The 12,158-nt window shown below is 52.0% G+C and overlaps 1 protein-coding gene and 2 long non-coding RNA genes across 3 annotated transcripts; 1 reads left to right on the forward strand and 2 right to left on the reverse strand.

The window, feature by feature from the left end:
- Positions 1-159: 159 nt before the first annotated feature.
- On the reverse strand, positions 160-2,835 carry LOC307204316. The gene is made up of 2 exons (XR_013833571.1): positions 2,615-2,835; positions 160-582 (listed from the first exon to the last, which is right to left on the reverse strand). It is a non-coding gene; the product is annotated as an uncharacterized lncRNA (long non-coding RNA).
- Positions 2,836-2,903: 68 nt separating this feature from the next.
- On the forward strand, positions 2,904-8,181 carry GEMIN4 (gem nuclear organelle associated protein 4). The gene is made up of 2 exons (XM_079955433.1): positions 2,904-3,105; positions 4,854-8,181. The coding sequence occupies exons 1-2, from the start codon at positions 2,919-2,921 to the stop codon at positions 8,018-8,020; spliced, it is 3,354 nt and encodes a 1,117-aa protein (XP_079811559.1). The 5' UTR covers positions 2,904-2,918; the 3' UTR covers positions 8,021-8,181.
- Positions 8,182-9,552: 1,371 nt separating this feature from the next.
- LOC307204321 lies at positions 9,553-11,805 on the reverse strand. Its single transcript, XR_013833580.1, has 2 exons — positions 11,570-11,805; positions 9,553-11,522 (listed from the first exon to the last, which is right to left on the reverse strand). It is a non-coding gene; the product is annotated as an uncharacterized lncRNA (long non-coding RNA).
- Positions 11,806-12,158: the final 353 nt, after the last annotated feature.

Below are 12,158 nucleotides of genomic sequence, written 5' to 3' on the forward strand. Positions count from 1 at the left end.
TAAGGAAAAGGTTTAAGCAGCAGGTTTGGTGCTCCTTTTCAGGCCACCACCCCCACGGCGGTACAGTCCTCCAACCCTAGCAGGGCTGTACCACGAAACTAAGCCCGGTGCACCGCTCCCCATTTGAAACGACAAAATACTGCAAGGTGACGCTGGAGGGCTTCTCAAGGGGCCCTTTATTGCCTTAACCGCCAGAGATCGCCGGGGCGGAAGATGATTGAAGCGACCTGGAAGCCGGGTCTCCCGCAGCCCTCTCCGCAGTCATCTGCCGTCCTTCTTCTCCAGCTCCTCCACCCTGGTGATGTGGACCTCCTCAGTGGCCTCCTCCTCCTCCGAAAGGTCTCGGTGGTCGCTCCCTGCCTCCCTTGTTGCTTTGGATTTTAGGTCGTGGCTGGCCAGGCAGGGGGCAGCCCTCTTGTGCAGCAGATCCATGACGGAGACGGACCCTTTCACTTGCGAGACCAGGCCAGTGGCTTTCTCAAGCTCAGCCTGTGACATGTTGTCATGAGCGCACCTTCCTTCTGACCTGTGCACAGGGCCTTTCTCGAGATCAGGAGCGAGTCATGCTTGAAAGGGCTGTCCCTGGTGTTCCAAACAGAGGGCAGGAAAAGAAGCCTATTGTTGTTGTTGTTGTTGTTACTGTTCTTATTCTTATTCTTATTCTTATTATTATTAATTAGTATTAAGGTGAGCATCGCCTTACCCCATACAGCGGTACCTCGGGTTAAGTACTTAATTCGTTCCGGAGGCCCGTACTTAACCTGAAACTGTTCTTAACCTGAAGCACCACTTTAGCTAATGGGGCCTCCCACTGCCACCGGAGCATGATTTCTGTTCTCATCCTGAAGCAAAGTTCTCAACCTTAAGCACTATTTCTGGGTTAGCGGAGTCTGGAACCTGAAGCGTATGTAACCTGAAGCGTATGTAACCTGAGGTACCACTGTACAGTGGTACCTCTAGATACGAACAGGATCCGTTCCAGAGCCCCGTTCGCAACTAACGATGGCACGTCTGCGCGCACGTCGCTTTTCGCTGCTTCTGCGCATGCACGTGACGTCATTTTGAGCGTCTGCGCATGCGCAAGCGACGAAACCCAGAAGCGCTCTATTACTTCCGGGTTGCCGCAGAGCGCAACTTGAACGCGCTCAACTCGAAGCGTATTCATCCTGAGGTATGACTGTATATGCCCTCTTGGCTGTTTCGATCTGCAGAACTGGCCCTGTGACAGGTGCCACATAACGGCCATTTGTAAGAACTCAAGCTTTTAGTGTGGCAGCACTTACACTTTGGAACTCCCTGCCTACTGATACGAGGCGGGCATTTTCACCGTACTATTTCTGGCGCTTGCTAAAAACATTTTTGTTTAGACAAGCCTAGCCAGATATTTGGAATGCTGATGTGTGTTCAGTTTGTTGCAAAATGTTTTGAATGTTTTAATTATTTTACTTGCAATCTTATTCTTTTTGTAAACTGCTTTGGGGATTTCTACAACCAAGTGGGATATACATTCTATGGAATATTAATAATAATAATAATAATAAGCCTGCCCTTCACTCTAACGGCCCAGGGTTACAGTAATTAAAACACAATATTAAAGACAGTTTAAGACTGCAATGAAGTTGTTCTAATAATACAATGACAATAACAGTGTATGTTTTGCTCAGAGCAATATTACAGAGCAGTGATGAATTGCGGGGGGACCTATCATGGATTTAAAAATGCATCGCCTATAATTTTCTTCTGACACAGCACCCCTGTAAGGTGGCTCAGTTCCAGAGCGGTAAAAGGCCCCCTTGCTTCAGATTCCCAAAGCTGTAATTCTAGTGTTGCCATATTTCAAAAAGTGAAAATCTGGACAGAAAAGCTGTTGAACCATTTTTCTTTGCAATGCCTCAAAGAAATTGGTAGCCTACAGAGAGATACGCTTGTCTGGATGGTGTCGGACTCAGACTTGCGTCAGCCCCAACCAGCATGGCCGATGGTCGTAGACTATACGAGGCGATCAAGGGGAGGGGGAACCCTGTGGCCTTCCAGCTGTGCCACTACAACTCCCATGAACCCCAGCTAAAATGGCCAGTAGCGAGGGATGGTGGGCGTTGTAGTCTACCAGCATCCGGAGACTCCCCACTCCTTTCATAGCTGCCAACTTTTCCCTTTTCTTGCGAGGAATCCTATTCGGAATAAGGGAATTTCCCTTAAAGAAGGGGGAAAGTTGACAGCTATGCACTCCTTTAGAGTTTCGGATCGGGACCGGGGCAGCCTGGGATTAAATCTCCACTCACCCCAAAATACATTTGTTTGCCGGTTTTATAACCCGTATGCGTTTCATTTGCTTGCGCACGCTTCTGTAGTGCCACCAATAAAGATAGAAATGCACGAAAGCACTCTGCACATGCCCAGAGATGCGTCCCTCAAGCTATCCCCTGCCCAAGCCCAGGAGGCGATTTAAAAGATGGCAGGTGCGAAACGTCGAGAGCTGGAGGAGAATGTCTCCGGCGCCCTTCTCGCTTTGCAATCGGGGAGCCCCGGCACTCGCTACTCCTAGTAAGGAAGGAGGAAGAGAAAGAGCCCCCCCCCCAAAAAAAAAACACCTCCACCCAGGGGCTTTTTTTACCAGCCGGTGTAGGCGGGCAGCAGGATGGCTCGGCGGCCCCTGCGCCGTGCAGTGTTGCGCAGGAGCCTGCAGAGGTAGCTGTTCCGACGGCGCTTCTGCTTGCGCAGCCCCGTCTCGCTGGCTGCAAAGGGATCCGCCCAGGGACCGAGAGATCCGGGAGGAGGAGCCGGGATCCAGCGCGCCCGCGCGGTTGGAAAGCGACTACAGTATTGCTGCTGCAGCGGCGGCGGCGGCGTGGCGCAATTTGGCGAGCCTGCCCGTGCGCCCCTCTCCAAAGCTTTGTGCCGTGCGCCCTGAGCGCACAATGGACGGCGCCGTCGCCGCCGTCTCCAATTGCGGAGCCCCGGAGGGCGCCGTCGCCCGAGCCGCTGCTGCCGCCGTCGAGAATCCCGGCGCGGGCAGGCGGCGGAGGAGCCCCGCTCTCGGCCATGCCGCCTTCCCCTCGCCTGCCGGAGCCGGGCTAGGAGGCAGCCCCGAAGCCATGGAGCTAGGTAGTTGGGTAGCTGCTGGCCTTCCTCTCTCGCTTCCAGCTACTCGGAGTAGACCCCTTTGGAATGAACGGGGCCCAGTTCGTTTCAGGGGGTTCTGCACTGAGTAGGACTTGGGTTTTCTTAAGCGGCTTTTCCTGCCAAGGAGCGCATTTGTAAGAAATCAGTCTTTTAGCGAGGGCAACACGCACACTTTTGAACTGGCTTCCTACTGTCCCCTTTTCAGAGCTTGGGGGGAAAAACATTTTAAGCAAGCCCAACCAGAAGTGTATTCAGTGGGTGTGTTTTAAGCTCATCGTCTATTTTAATACTCTTCTGGATATTTTAAATAGCTGCTTTTAACCTTACAATGTTATTGTTCTTTTTGTGTGTGTGAACCGTTTTGAGGTGTGTGTGTGTCTGTCTGCCTGTTTGTATGTATGTATGTACACACACAGGTATAAACCATCAAGCAGTTTTATGAAACTCAGCCCTCCAGCTGTTTTGGGACTACAGTTCCCATCATCCCTGATCAATGGTCCTGTTAGCTAAGGATGATGGGAGTTGTAGTCCCAAAACAGCTGGAGGCTTAAGCAAAGCCAGGTGTCTCTCGCTCAGTCACTTCATCCCTGGAATATTATAAGAGTGACTTTGCCTTATCTGCAGGGTTGTTGTGATTGTCCGCTAGATGATGACAAAGTAGTTGATGGTGGTTATTAAGAGAATTACTGTTACCATCCTTCTTTCCTTGTCTATCTGCTTTCTTGAAGAAACGATGGTGCCCTTCAGAGGGGAGAAGAACTTTGCACGTGTTCAGAAGCATTGATAAGTTTCCTTCTTCTCTAAAGCAGACAAAACAACCCTGTTGGCTTTCAGAAGGCACTCTGCCTGAGCTCAGATTCTCCTTTTCCCCCTTTAGTTCCTTTTAAAATAAAATAAAATCTGCCACACTCTGCAGCAGGTGTGCTCAATGGCGTTATCTGTTTTCTTTATTTTATTGTGAAACACTTGTCTTCCACTTAACTGTAAGCAAAATCTCATAAGGCGTTTACCAAAGATAACCTCACCCCACATTAAAAATATACATTAAAATGATAGGTAGAAATAAAAAAGTGTTTCTTTAAAAATTGAAAATATAATTTAAACTGGCTGTGAAGCTAAAACGGATTCAAATGTATGCCCCCCCCCTCCCGGAACACTTGCCTAAATGGAAATAGTTTTTGGCAGGTGGGGAAAAGAATACAGATAAGGCTCAAGAGGCAGGGAGTTCCAGAGTCTGGATGCTGCCACCCTGAAAAATCTATTCCATACAAGTGCAGAATGACTATTATGTGGCACTTTTACTACTGCCATTTCCGCAGATCAAGTCGGTCGAGAGGGTACATCTGGGATCCTGTTGACTAACACTGTTTGTCACAGAAGGGTCTTGGGTTCGAACCTCCACGCTTCCAGCTCAAAGGATCGTGGAGTAGGTGGGAAGGTCTCGGGCTCAGCAGCAGAGCATCTTTCTGGCATGTAGAAAGTCCCAGGTTAATTCTCCAGCAACTCCAGATAGGGCTGGGAATTAGCCTCTCCCTGTAGCCCTGGAGAGCGGCTGCCAATCAGTGTGGGCAGTACTGAGCTAGTTGGACCCAGTGGTGTGACCCTATATAAGGCAGCTTCCAGTGTGTCTCTGCCAGGACCGAAAAGTGCTGCTGCCAGTCAGAGTGGGCCGTATAGGGCTGGATGGATAAATGCAGGTCTTCTCAGTATGCCTGTCTTTGCTCAAACAGGGCCGGTGACCATCTGCGGAGAACTGAGTGTGTTGCACGGGGGGTTCCTGCTGGCTTCCAGCATCTGCCACCCCAAACCGCTGTCGGAGTTGGCCAAGTCCGACTGGCCCCAAGTGGGGAAGCCCATCATCGACGCCCTGGAAGAGATCTGCACGTCCCATTCGTCGTACCCGCCCGAGCCCGGCGCCTGGAAGCGGAAAGCCGCCGTGGTCCTCTGGTCTAAGATCCTCCTCTCGTCGCCCTCTGTCTCTGCCAACCAGAGGTGGAAGGAAGATGTCTTCTTCTCGGCCAGCAACATGATCCCGGAGATCAACCACACGGTCCTCTTTGAGCTCTTCAAGGCTATCAACGCCCCGCGGCTGTTCGCCCAGCTGCTGCTGGTGTTGCCGGAACACGTCTGCCGGAAGGAGCTGGAGACCTTTGTGGGGTACGTGGCCAACGAGACTTCCCCGGCCGACGTCTCGTTCTTTTTGGACGTCTGGTGGGAAATCCTGAAGCATCAGGAGGGACAGGAGGACAGGCTGATGCTCCTCTTCCGCTCGGTGTCCCACCAGTATCTCTCGGAGCCTGACGAGGTGGGGCAGCCCCCAAAGAGATTCAAGAGCGACGCCCCGTCTTTGCTAGGTTCCTCCGTGGCCGCTGGCGTCCTCCCGGTCTTGACCGAAGGGTTGAAGCTCATCAAGGAGAACGTCAACCCAGCCAGGATGAAATGCCACGCTCTCGCCAACCTGGCAGACGTGCTGTCCGTGTCGCTCGCGGCGCAGCGCGAGGCGGACTCGCTGCCGGTCCAGGCTTATTTAGAGAAGATCTCCTCCGTGGTAACACTCTGGAGCAGCGACTGTGATGGTCGATACAGCAAGCAGGAACTGAGTGAGCAGGTGAAGGAGGCGGAGAGGAGCATCAGTTTGCTGAACACCGCGAGGCCGCCGGGCGAAGCGTTGCCCGTCGATGTGGGCTTCTTCCGGGCCTTGCTGGAGGAGTGGTCCCACGCTCTGCAGGAGCTGCTCAACGACCCCCAGCAGATCTGCTACGAGAGCTACCGGCTCCTGGAGGCCCTGGCCTCTCTTGAGAAGAAGCTGGCGAGCTGCTCCAAACTGGAAGACCACAACAGAGATGCGGCACAGGAGATGTCGGCGCTCGGTGATCTCATCGCAGGCTTCTTGAAGAAAGTGAGCCCTGAGTTGTGGGGCAAGAGCGCCGGTGGCGACCTCCTGCCATCGGTGGCCATGGTGGTCATCGAGAAAAAGATGGACAGGCACCAAGAGGTGTGCTCCCTTTTCGCTTCAGAGAAAAGCTGGGCGTTCACAGACGACTGGGTCGCTTGCCTCGTTCGGAACAAAGACCTGTTCCGGGAACCAGAGCTGGTCTCGAAATTGCTGGAGACGTTGGCGTCTGCCGACCCCTCCGGGAAGCAGGAGCAGCAAGCCACGGTGGCGAGGGTCCTGCTGGACTGCTACATGGACCTCCCCTTGCCCGAAAAGAACAAAGTGATTTCGGGCGTTTTGGCTGCTTGGGGCAGGCGGGGCCTCTCTAAGGTGTCTCCGGCTTTCTCGGAGGGGTTCCAGGAGGACCTCAACGTGGCCTTCAACCAGATCATCCAGAGCGCCTCCGGAGAAGGCTTGAAGAAGGCCGTGGCTTCCGTGTCCCGGCTGGTCATCCTCAACCCGGAGGCCACCATCAAGAAAATGAGCAACTTAGCCGTGGCCAATCTGGGGACGCACCAGTTCTTGGCGGAGATCCTGTGTTCCTTCCCAGCTCTGAGCTTCCGGGAGACTCTGGACTCGGAGGAAGCGCCCGTCAGCCTGCTGCTGGGGTGCCTGAAAGAAGCCGTCTGGGACCGCCTCTCGTCGCCCAAGGAGAAGGAGCAGTTCCTGGAGTTCTTGGTTTATCTCTTGCAGCCGAGCGCAGCAAGACCTCTCCTCTCTCCGGCAGAGGTGACGCAGGCCCTCGTCCTCCCTTTCCTGAAGGCGGGCTCCCCTTGCGTCGAGCTGTGCCTGCACATCCTCAACAAAGTCCTGAAAGTGCCGCTGCCCGCCGAGGAGGGCAGCTGGCTCCACAGCTGCCACCCTTTCCCTCTCCTCTTCTGCCTCTGCAAGCTCCTCGACGGCTTTGCCCAGTACTGGCACGAGCCGCAAGACCAGCACTGCCTCTCCTTGGAAGCCAAGGACTTGGTGGCCGCCAACCTAGCTCAGCTCTGCGACGCCCTCTTGGCCCAGAAGGACTCCCTGCCGCCCGAGCTGTGGGCGCAGTCGGTGGCTTGGTTGCACAAGAAGGTGGCAGCCTTAGACTGGACCGTCGGCCTCCGCCTGAAGAGCATCTACGGGGAGCACTTCAAGAACGAGGTCCCGGCCACGCTCTTTGAGGTCTGCAAGCTCCCGGAGGGCGAGTGGACATCCTGCCCGCTCCCGAATTACGGCGCGGGCAGCGGCCTGCTGGCCTGGATGGAGTGTTGCTGCGTCTCTGCCGCCATGCGGGAGGAGATGCTGACACTGCTCACCGTCAACGTGGACAACCCCGAGGAGGTCAACCTCTTCAGCAAAGGCTTCTTGGTGGCCCTTGTCCAGGTCTTCCCTTGGTGCAGCCACAGCGAGTGGCGGAGGCTGGTTGGCGTGGTTCAGAGCCTTCTAGACCAAGAAGTGCTGTACGTGCCTTATTCGCTGGAGTACGTCCAGTTCCTGCCCTTGCTGAACTTCCGCCCGTTTGCCTACCACCTCCAGTTCTCGGTTCTTCTCCTAAGGGCCTTCCAGTTCCTCTGCGGCGCCAGCGGCTCCACCTGGCTGCCGGCAGAGGCGTGGAGGCACGTGGCCCGGCTGTACTGCCTGGCCGTGTCTGATCTGCTGGGTTCGGTCAAGGGCATTGCCCGGAATCAGTGGCAGCCGACCCAGGAGAAGAACAACGTGACGCGAGAGCTGTCCTTCGTCTACGTCCAGATCTTCTGCCACGCCCTCCACGTGGCCGCCATGCTGCCGGACGATGGCACGGGCGAGCCCCTCCTCCTCCTCTCCCTGGAGATCCTCTCGCAGTACGAGATGCTCTACGACGCCGATGAGGCTCTCGGCAGCGCCCTGAGGAAGGCCAACGAGAGGCACTTCCTGGAGTCCATCGCGGAAAACGTCACCAACAAGGAGCTGCGAACGATGCTCCTACAGAAGCTCCGGAAGCTGTGAAGCCAGCCGCGGTTCGAGAATTGGGAAGCAGGTTGCGCGGTCCGTACGGAGTTGAAGGTGCCTTCTGAACCGCAAGACCCTGGTTCGTTCTGCAGGTGTCTCTCCCCAAAGGAGCAGGGTGGGAGATTTGGAACCTCTATAATAAACCTTTTTATCACTTTGATGGTTTTCGCAACCAGCTAATCGGTATTTATTTGTGGGAATAGTTGTATGCTGCCATATACGTAAATATACATATCCAAGTGGTTTACAGCAAGGAAAACGTAAAACATGTATTGTAAAAGCACAAAAAGCTTAAAAACGAGCAGCAGCAAACCATTGTGGAAGGATGCACTCTTAATTACCTCCATAGTCCTAGTAGAATTAGAAAAATTTTCAGCAGGTGCTTAAAAGTTGGCAGAGAAGGTACCTGCTGAGTCTCCAGTGGCAGAGAGTTCCACGGGACTAGGCCCATGGCACTGAAAGCTGCCGTTGTCAAATGAGACTCGCCAACTTGGGGGATGACCCACAACACTCCTTCAGATGACCTCTGTGGTCGAGATGAGATATAAGCATTTTGGCGATCCCTGTTTGTTGTTATTTTGTGGTTATTGGAGTGTATCTCGTACTAAATTCAACGCAGATTCCTGAAACTGAAGCTAGTCACATCCTTTAATTTCAGTGGGTTTACTCAGAGTAGGACGAATGTTGGATGCAGCTTGTCCTTACCAATTCATTTATCAATCGCCTTTTACATAGGTCTCAAGGTGATTTTATAGACTTAGCACCGAAAGAGTTTTAAAATCTCTGGCTAGTATGCAACATTAACCATGTGCAGAGCAAACCCGCTGAAATTAATGGACGTGGCTGGACTTGGGCCCATTAATTTATCTGTTCTGTAACTCACTGCAAACCCTGCTGAGAGTTTTTGCGGAGTCAGCTACTATTTCTGGGGCTTGGAGAAGAAACCTTCTGGCAGAACGCAGTCACCTGTTGGTCCCTCCTGTAATAGCAAAATAATGATTACCCTAAAATGGTTAGGCACCCAATATTCCCCTCTGCACCACATCATTTAACGGCTGAAGCCTCTGCAAGAAGCACGAAGGGTTTCACTGGAGGAGTTGTCCAGGCTTTCTTTGCAAAAGTTGAGGGAGCGCTGAACCAAAGCATTTTTTGACCAAAGTGGTCAAAAAGAAAATGCCAATCGGTGGCACCTGGACACTAAATTTGAAGAGTTCCTTGTATTTGCACTCTCTTAGTTGGGTGGGATCTTTAAGGCTTGTCTTTCACCTCCCTAGCTCTGCTTTGAGGTTTTTAATCAGTTGTCCATTACACTTGATTTTAGTGTTTTACTAAATCCTTAACCAGCAGAGCTTCATGGTTCCAAAGGTAGGCCTTAGTTTGCCTCCCCATGGTCAAGATCCAATGGTCCCCAAGCATGCATCTCCAGGTTGTGGAGACATATGGCACCATCCTGGCCCCCAGGTATATTCACTCGGTCACAAAATGCGCCTGGATTATTTCAAGCCCTGAACAAGAGTCAACAATTCAAATTTCTCAACAGGTTATCTTTTATTTGTCTGCTTTCAAATATATATATATATACCAGGCCTGTAGTCTTGCAGGAGAAAACAGTGAATCCAGTGACATAAAACCATTTAATATGGAGTCTCTCTTTTTCCTTCCTCACCCATTTTGGCAGGGTTGTGTCATAGTGAGAGGAGACTTTTCCTCAAGAGTCGCTTGAAGCTGTCCCTCAGAGTAGTGTGTAAACGCTGCAAGTGGTTATCATGTTTTGGGAAGCTCCTAGGCACTTGTTTGTGATCTTTTGGAGAACCCAAAACCCGTAGAATCCTCTGGTTATGAGGGACACAGTGAATACTTATTTACAGTACATTCCTTTCTGGTTTTGCAATATAACGTTGAAGGTTCCTAGGGAGGGAAATATGCTTGTCAGCCTCCCTGCTGCCGATTCCACCGGGCAACTTCAAAAGGCATTTTAAAGATGTTTGGCACGTCTAACCACGTCTCGTAGCATCGTTTGGAAGTCAAAAGACAGTATTTAAATCTTGTAGAACAGGGATGGAGTTTGCTGTTCTCTCAACCTCTCTCATATCCCTGGCATATGATCTTCCTTTCAAATAAAAACAACACTCAGGCATATTGGAGCAGATATTGTAAACCAGCGAGTTGGCTGAGGGGAAAGAAAAATATCTCCTGGGATTTGTGCAATTTCAGAGACATTTGAGGGCTGTTCCCCGTCCTGTTGTACATAAGGCACCTTATTGGTCTCAAGGAAAATAATATTAATAAAGGAAAGTCTGGGACATATAGGCATGGTCAGAGCTTTTGGCCTGAGTGGGCCACATGGGGGCTGTCGTCAGACAATAGTTCCCATCATCCCTGAAAAGGACTGTGGGAAGAGATTTGAGGTTTCTGAGTGACTCCACAGCGAGGAAAAGCGACAGCATTTGGGAGTGAGGGTTTAGGAAGTTAAAAAAGGAGGGTTATATGAGGTAGGGGAGAAGATAACCTCCCCATCTTCTGTTCTCCACAATGCACAGTATGGAGAACAGTAGATATGAGGAAGAAAACCTCCCAAATACACTGTACCTCGGTTTTTGAGCATCCAGGAAGCCGAACGTTGCGGTTTTCGCCAAAAACCCGGAAGTAATTGCTTCCGTTTTCAAATGCTTTTTGGAAATCAAATGGCTTCCGGTGAGGCCCCCCCCCCATTTTCTCCATTGATGTTGCAGACCGCCCTTTGCGCCTCGGTTGTCAAACATTTTGGAAGTCGAACAGTCTTCTGGAATGGATTACGTTCGACAACCAAGGTAAACCACTGTACTAGAATCCAGTGGGGACATCTAATGAAGTTGAGAGCTAGAAAACTGAGCGGAAAGAACTTCGCTCAGCTCCGCTACGGAATTCGCTCCCCTAAGTTGTCGTGAGGGCGGCCATCTTGGTTGTTTTTAAAAGGGGATGAGGCACAGTTGTGGAGGATAAGGCTTATCGCTGGCGGCAAGGCAGGCTGCCTGTGGTGTCCCAACACTGTCGGAGGCAGTAAAAAGCCACTTCTGATGAAGTGAAAGGCGCTTCTGAAGTTTGGGAACCTCTGGAGAGCACCACAACCTCAGAGGAGTTGCCGGTTTGTTAAGAAGAAGAAGAAGAGTTTGGATTTGATATCCCGCTTTATCACTACCAGAAGGAGTCTCAAAGCGGCTAACAATCTCCTTTCCCTTCCTCTCCCACAACAAACACTCTGTGAGGTGAGTGGGGCTGAGAGACTTCAGAGAAGTGTGACTGGCCCAAGGTCACCCAGCAGCTGCATGTGGAGGAGCGGGGAAGCGAACCCGGTTCACCAGATTATGAGTCCACTGCTCTTAACCACTACACCACACTGGCTTAAGGAGAAGTACCGTAGTAGCCGCATCAATCCGAAGGCTGCTCCAACGTGGTACTTGCAAAGGAGTTCCGGAAAGATCAGACATAAGCAAGGAGGTAGAAAAAAGACCAGCCACTTCTTGGCCAAGCTGTGCCAGGGTCTAGAGACCCCCCCCCCAGCTTGACCAGAAAGAAAATAGGCACAAGAAGTGATAGGGGGAGGAACACCCCTGTAGGAAAATAGATTGCACCAGTGATGGGGGAACCAAATGCTGCTGGACTCCAACTCCCAGAAGCCAGCGTGGTCAATGGTCAGGGGAATGATGGGAGTTGTAGTCCAGCCCCATCTGGCAGGCCACAGCTTTTCATAGAATTGTCCAGCTGGAAGGGACAACAAGGGTCATCTAGTCCAGTGTTTCCCAACCTTGTGCCTCCAGCTGTTTTTGGACTACAATTCCCATCATCCCTTGCCACTGGTCTTGCTAGTCAGGGATGATGGGAGTTGTAGTTCAAAAACAGCTGGAGGCACAAGGTTGGGAAACAGTGATCTAGTCGAACCCCGTGCAATGCAGGATTTTTTTTGCCCGAGGTGGGGCAGGGCTTGAACCCCCGACTCTGAGATTAAGAGTCTCATGCTCTACCAGCCGAACTACCCCTGGGTTGGACCCAAGCTCCACCTGCGGCAGACTTCTTGTGTTCCAAACAGAGGGCCACCGTCAACGTGGAGCCGGGTGCGAATTGCGTGGGGAAGCTTTACCCCTGTGTGGCGCTGGCA

This window comes from Podarcis cretensis, assembly GCF_951804945.1.
Source record: "Podarcis cretensis genome assembly, chromosome: 15".
Taxonomy (NCBI): domain Eukaryota; kingdom Metazoa; phylum Chordata; class Lepidosauria; order Squamata; family Lacertidae; genus Podarcis; species Podarcis cretensis.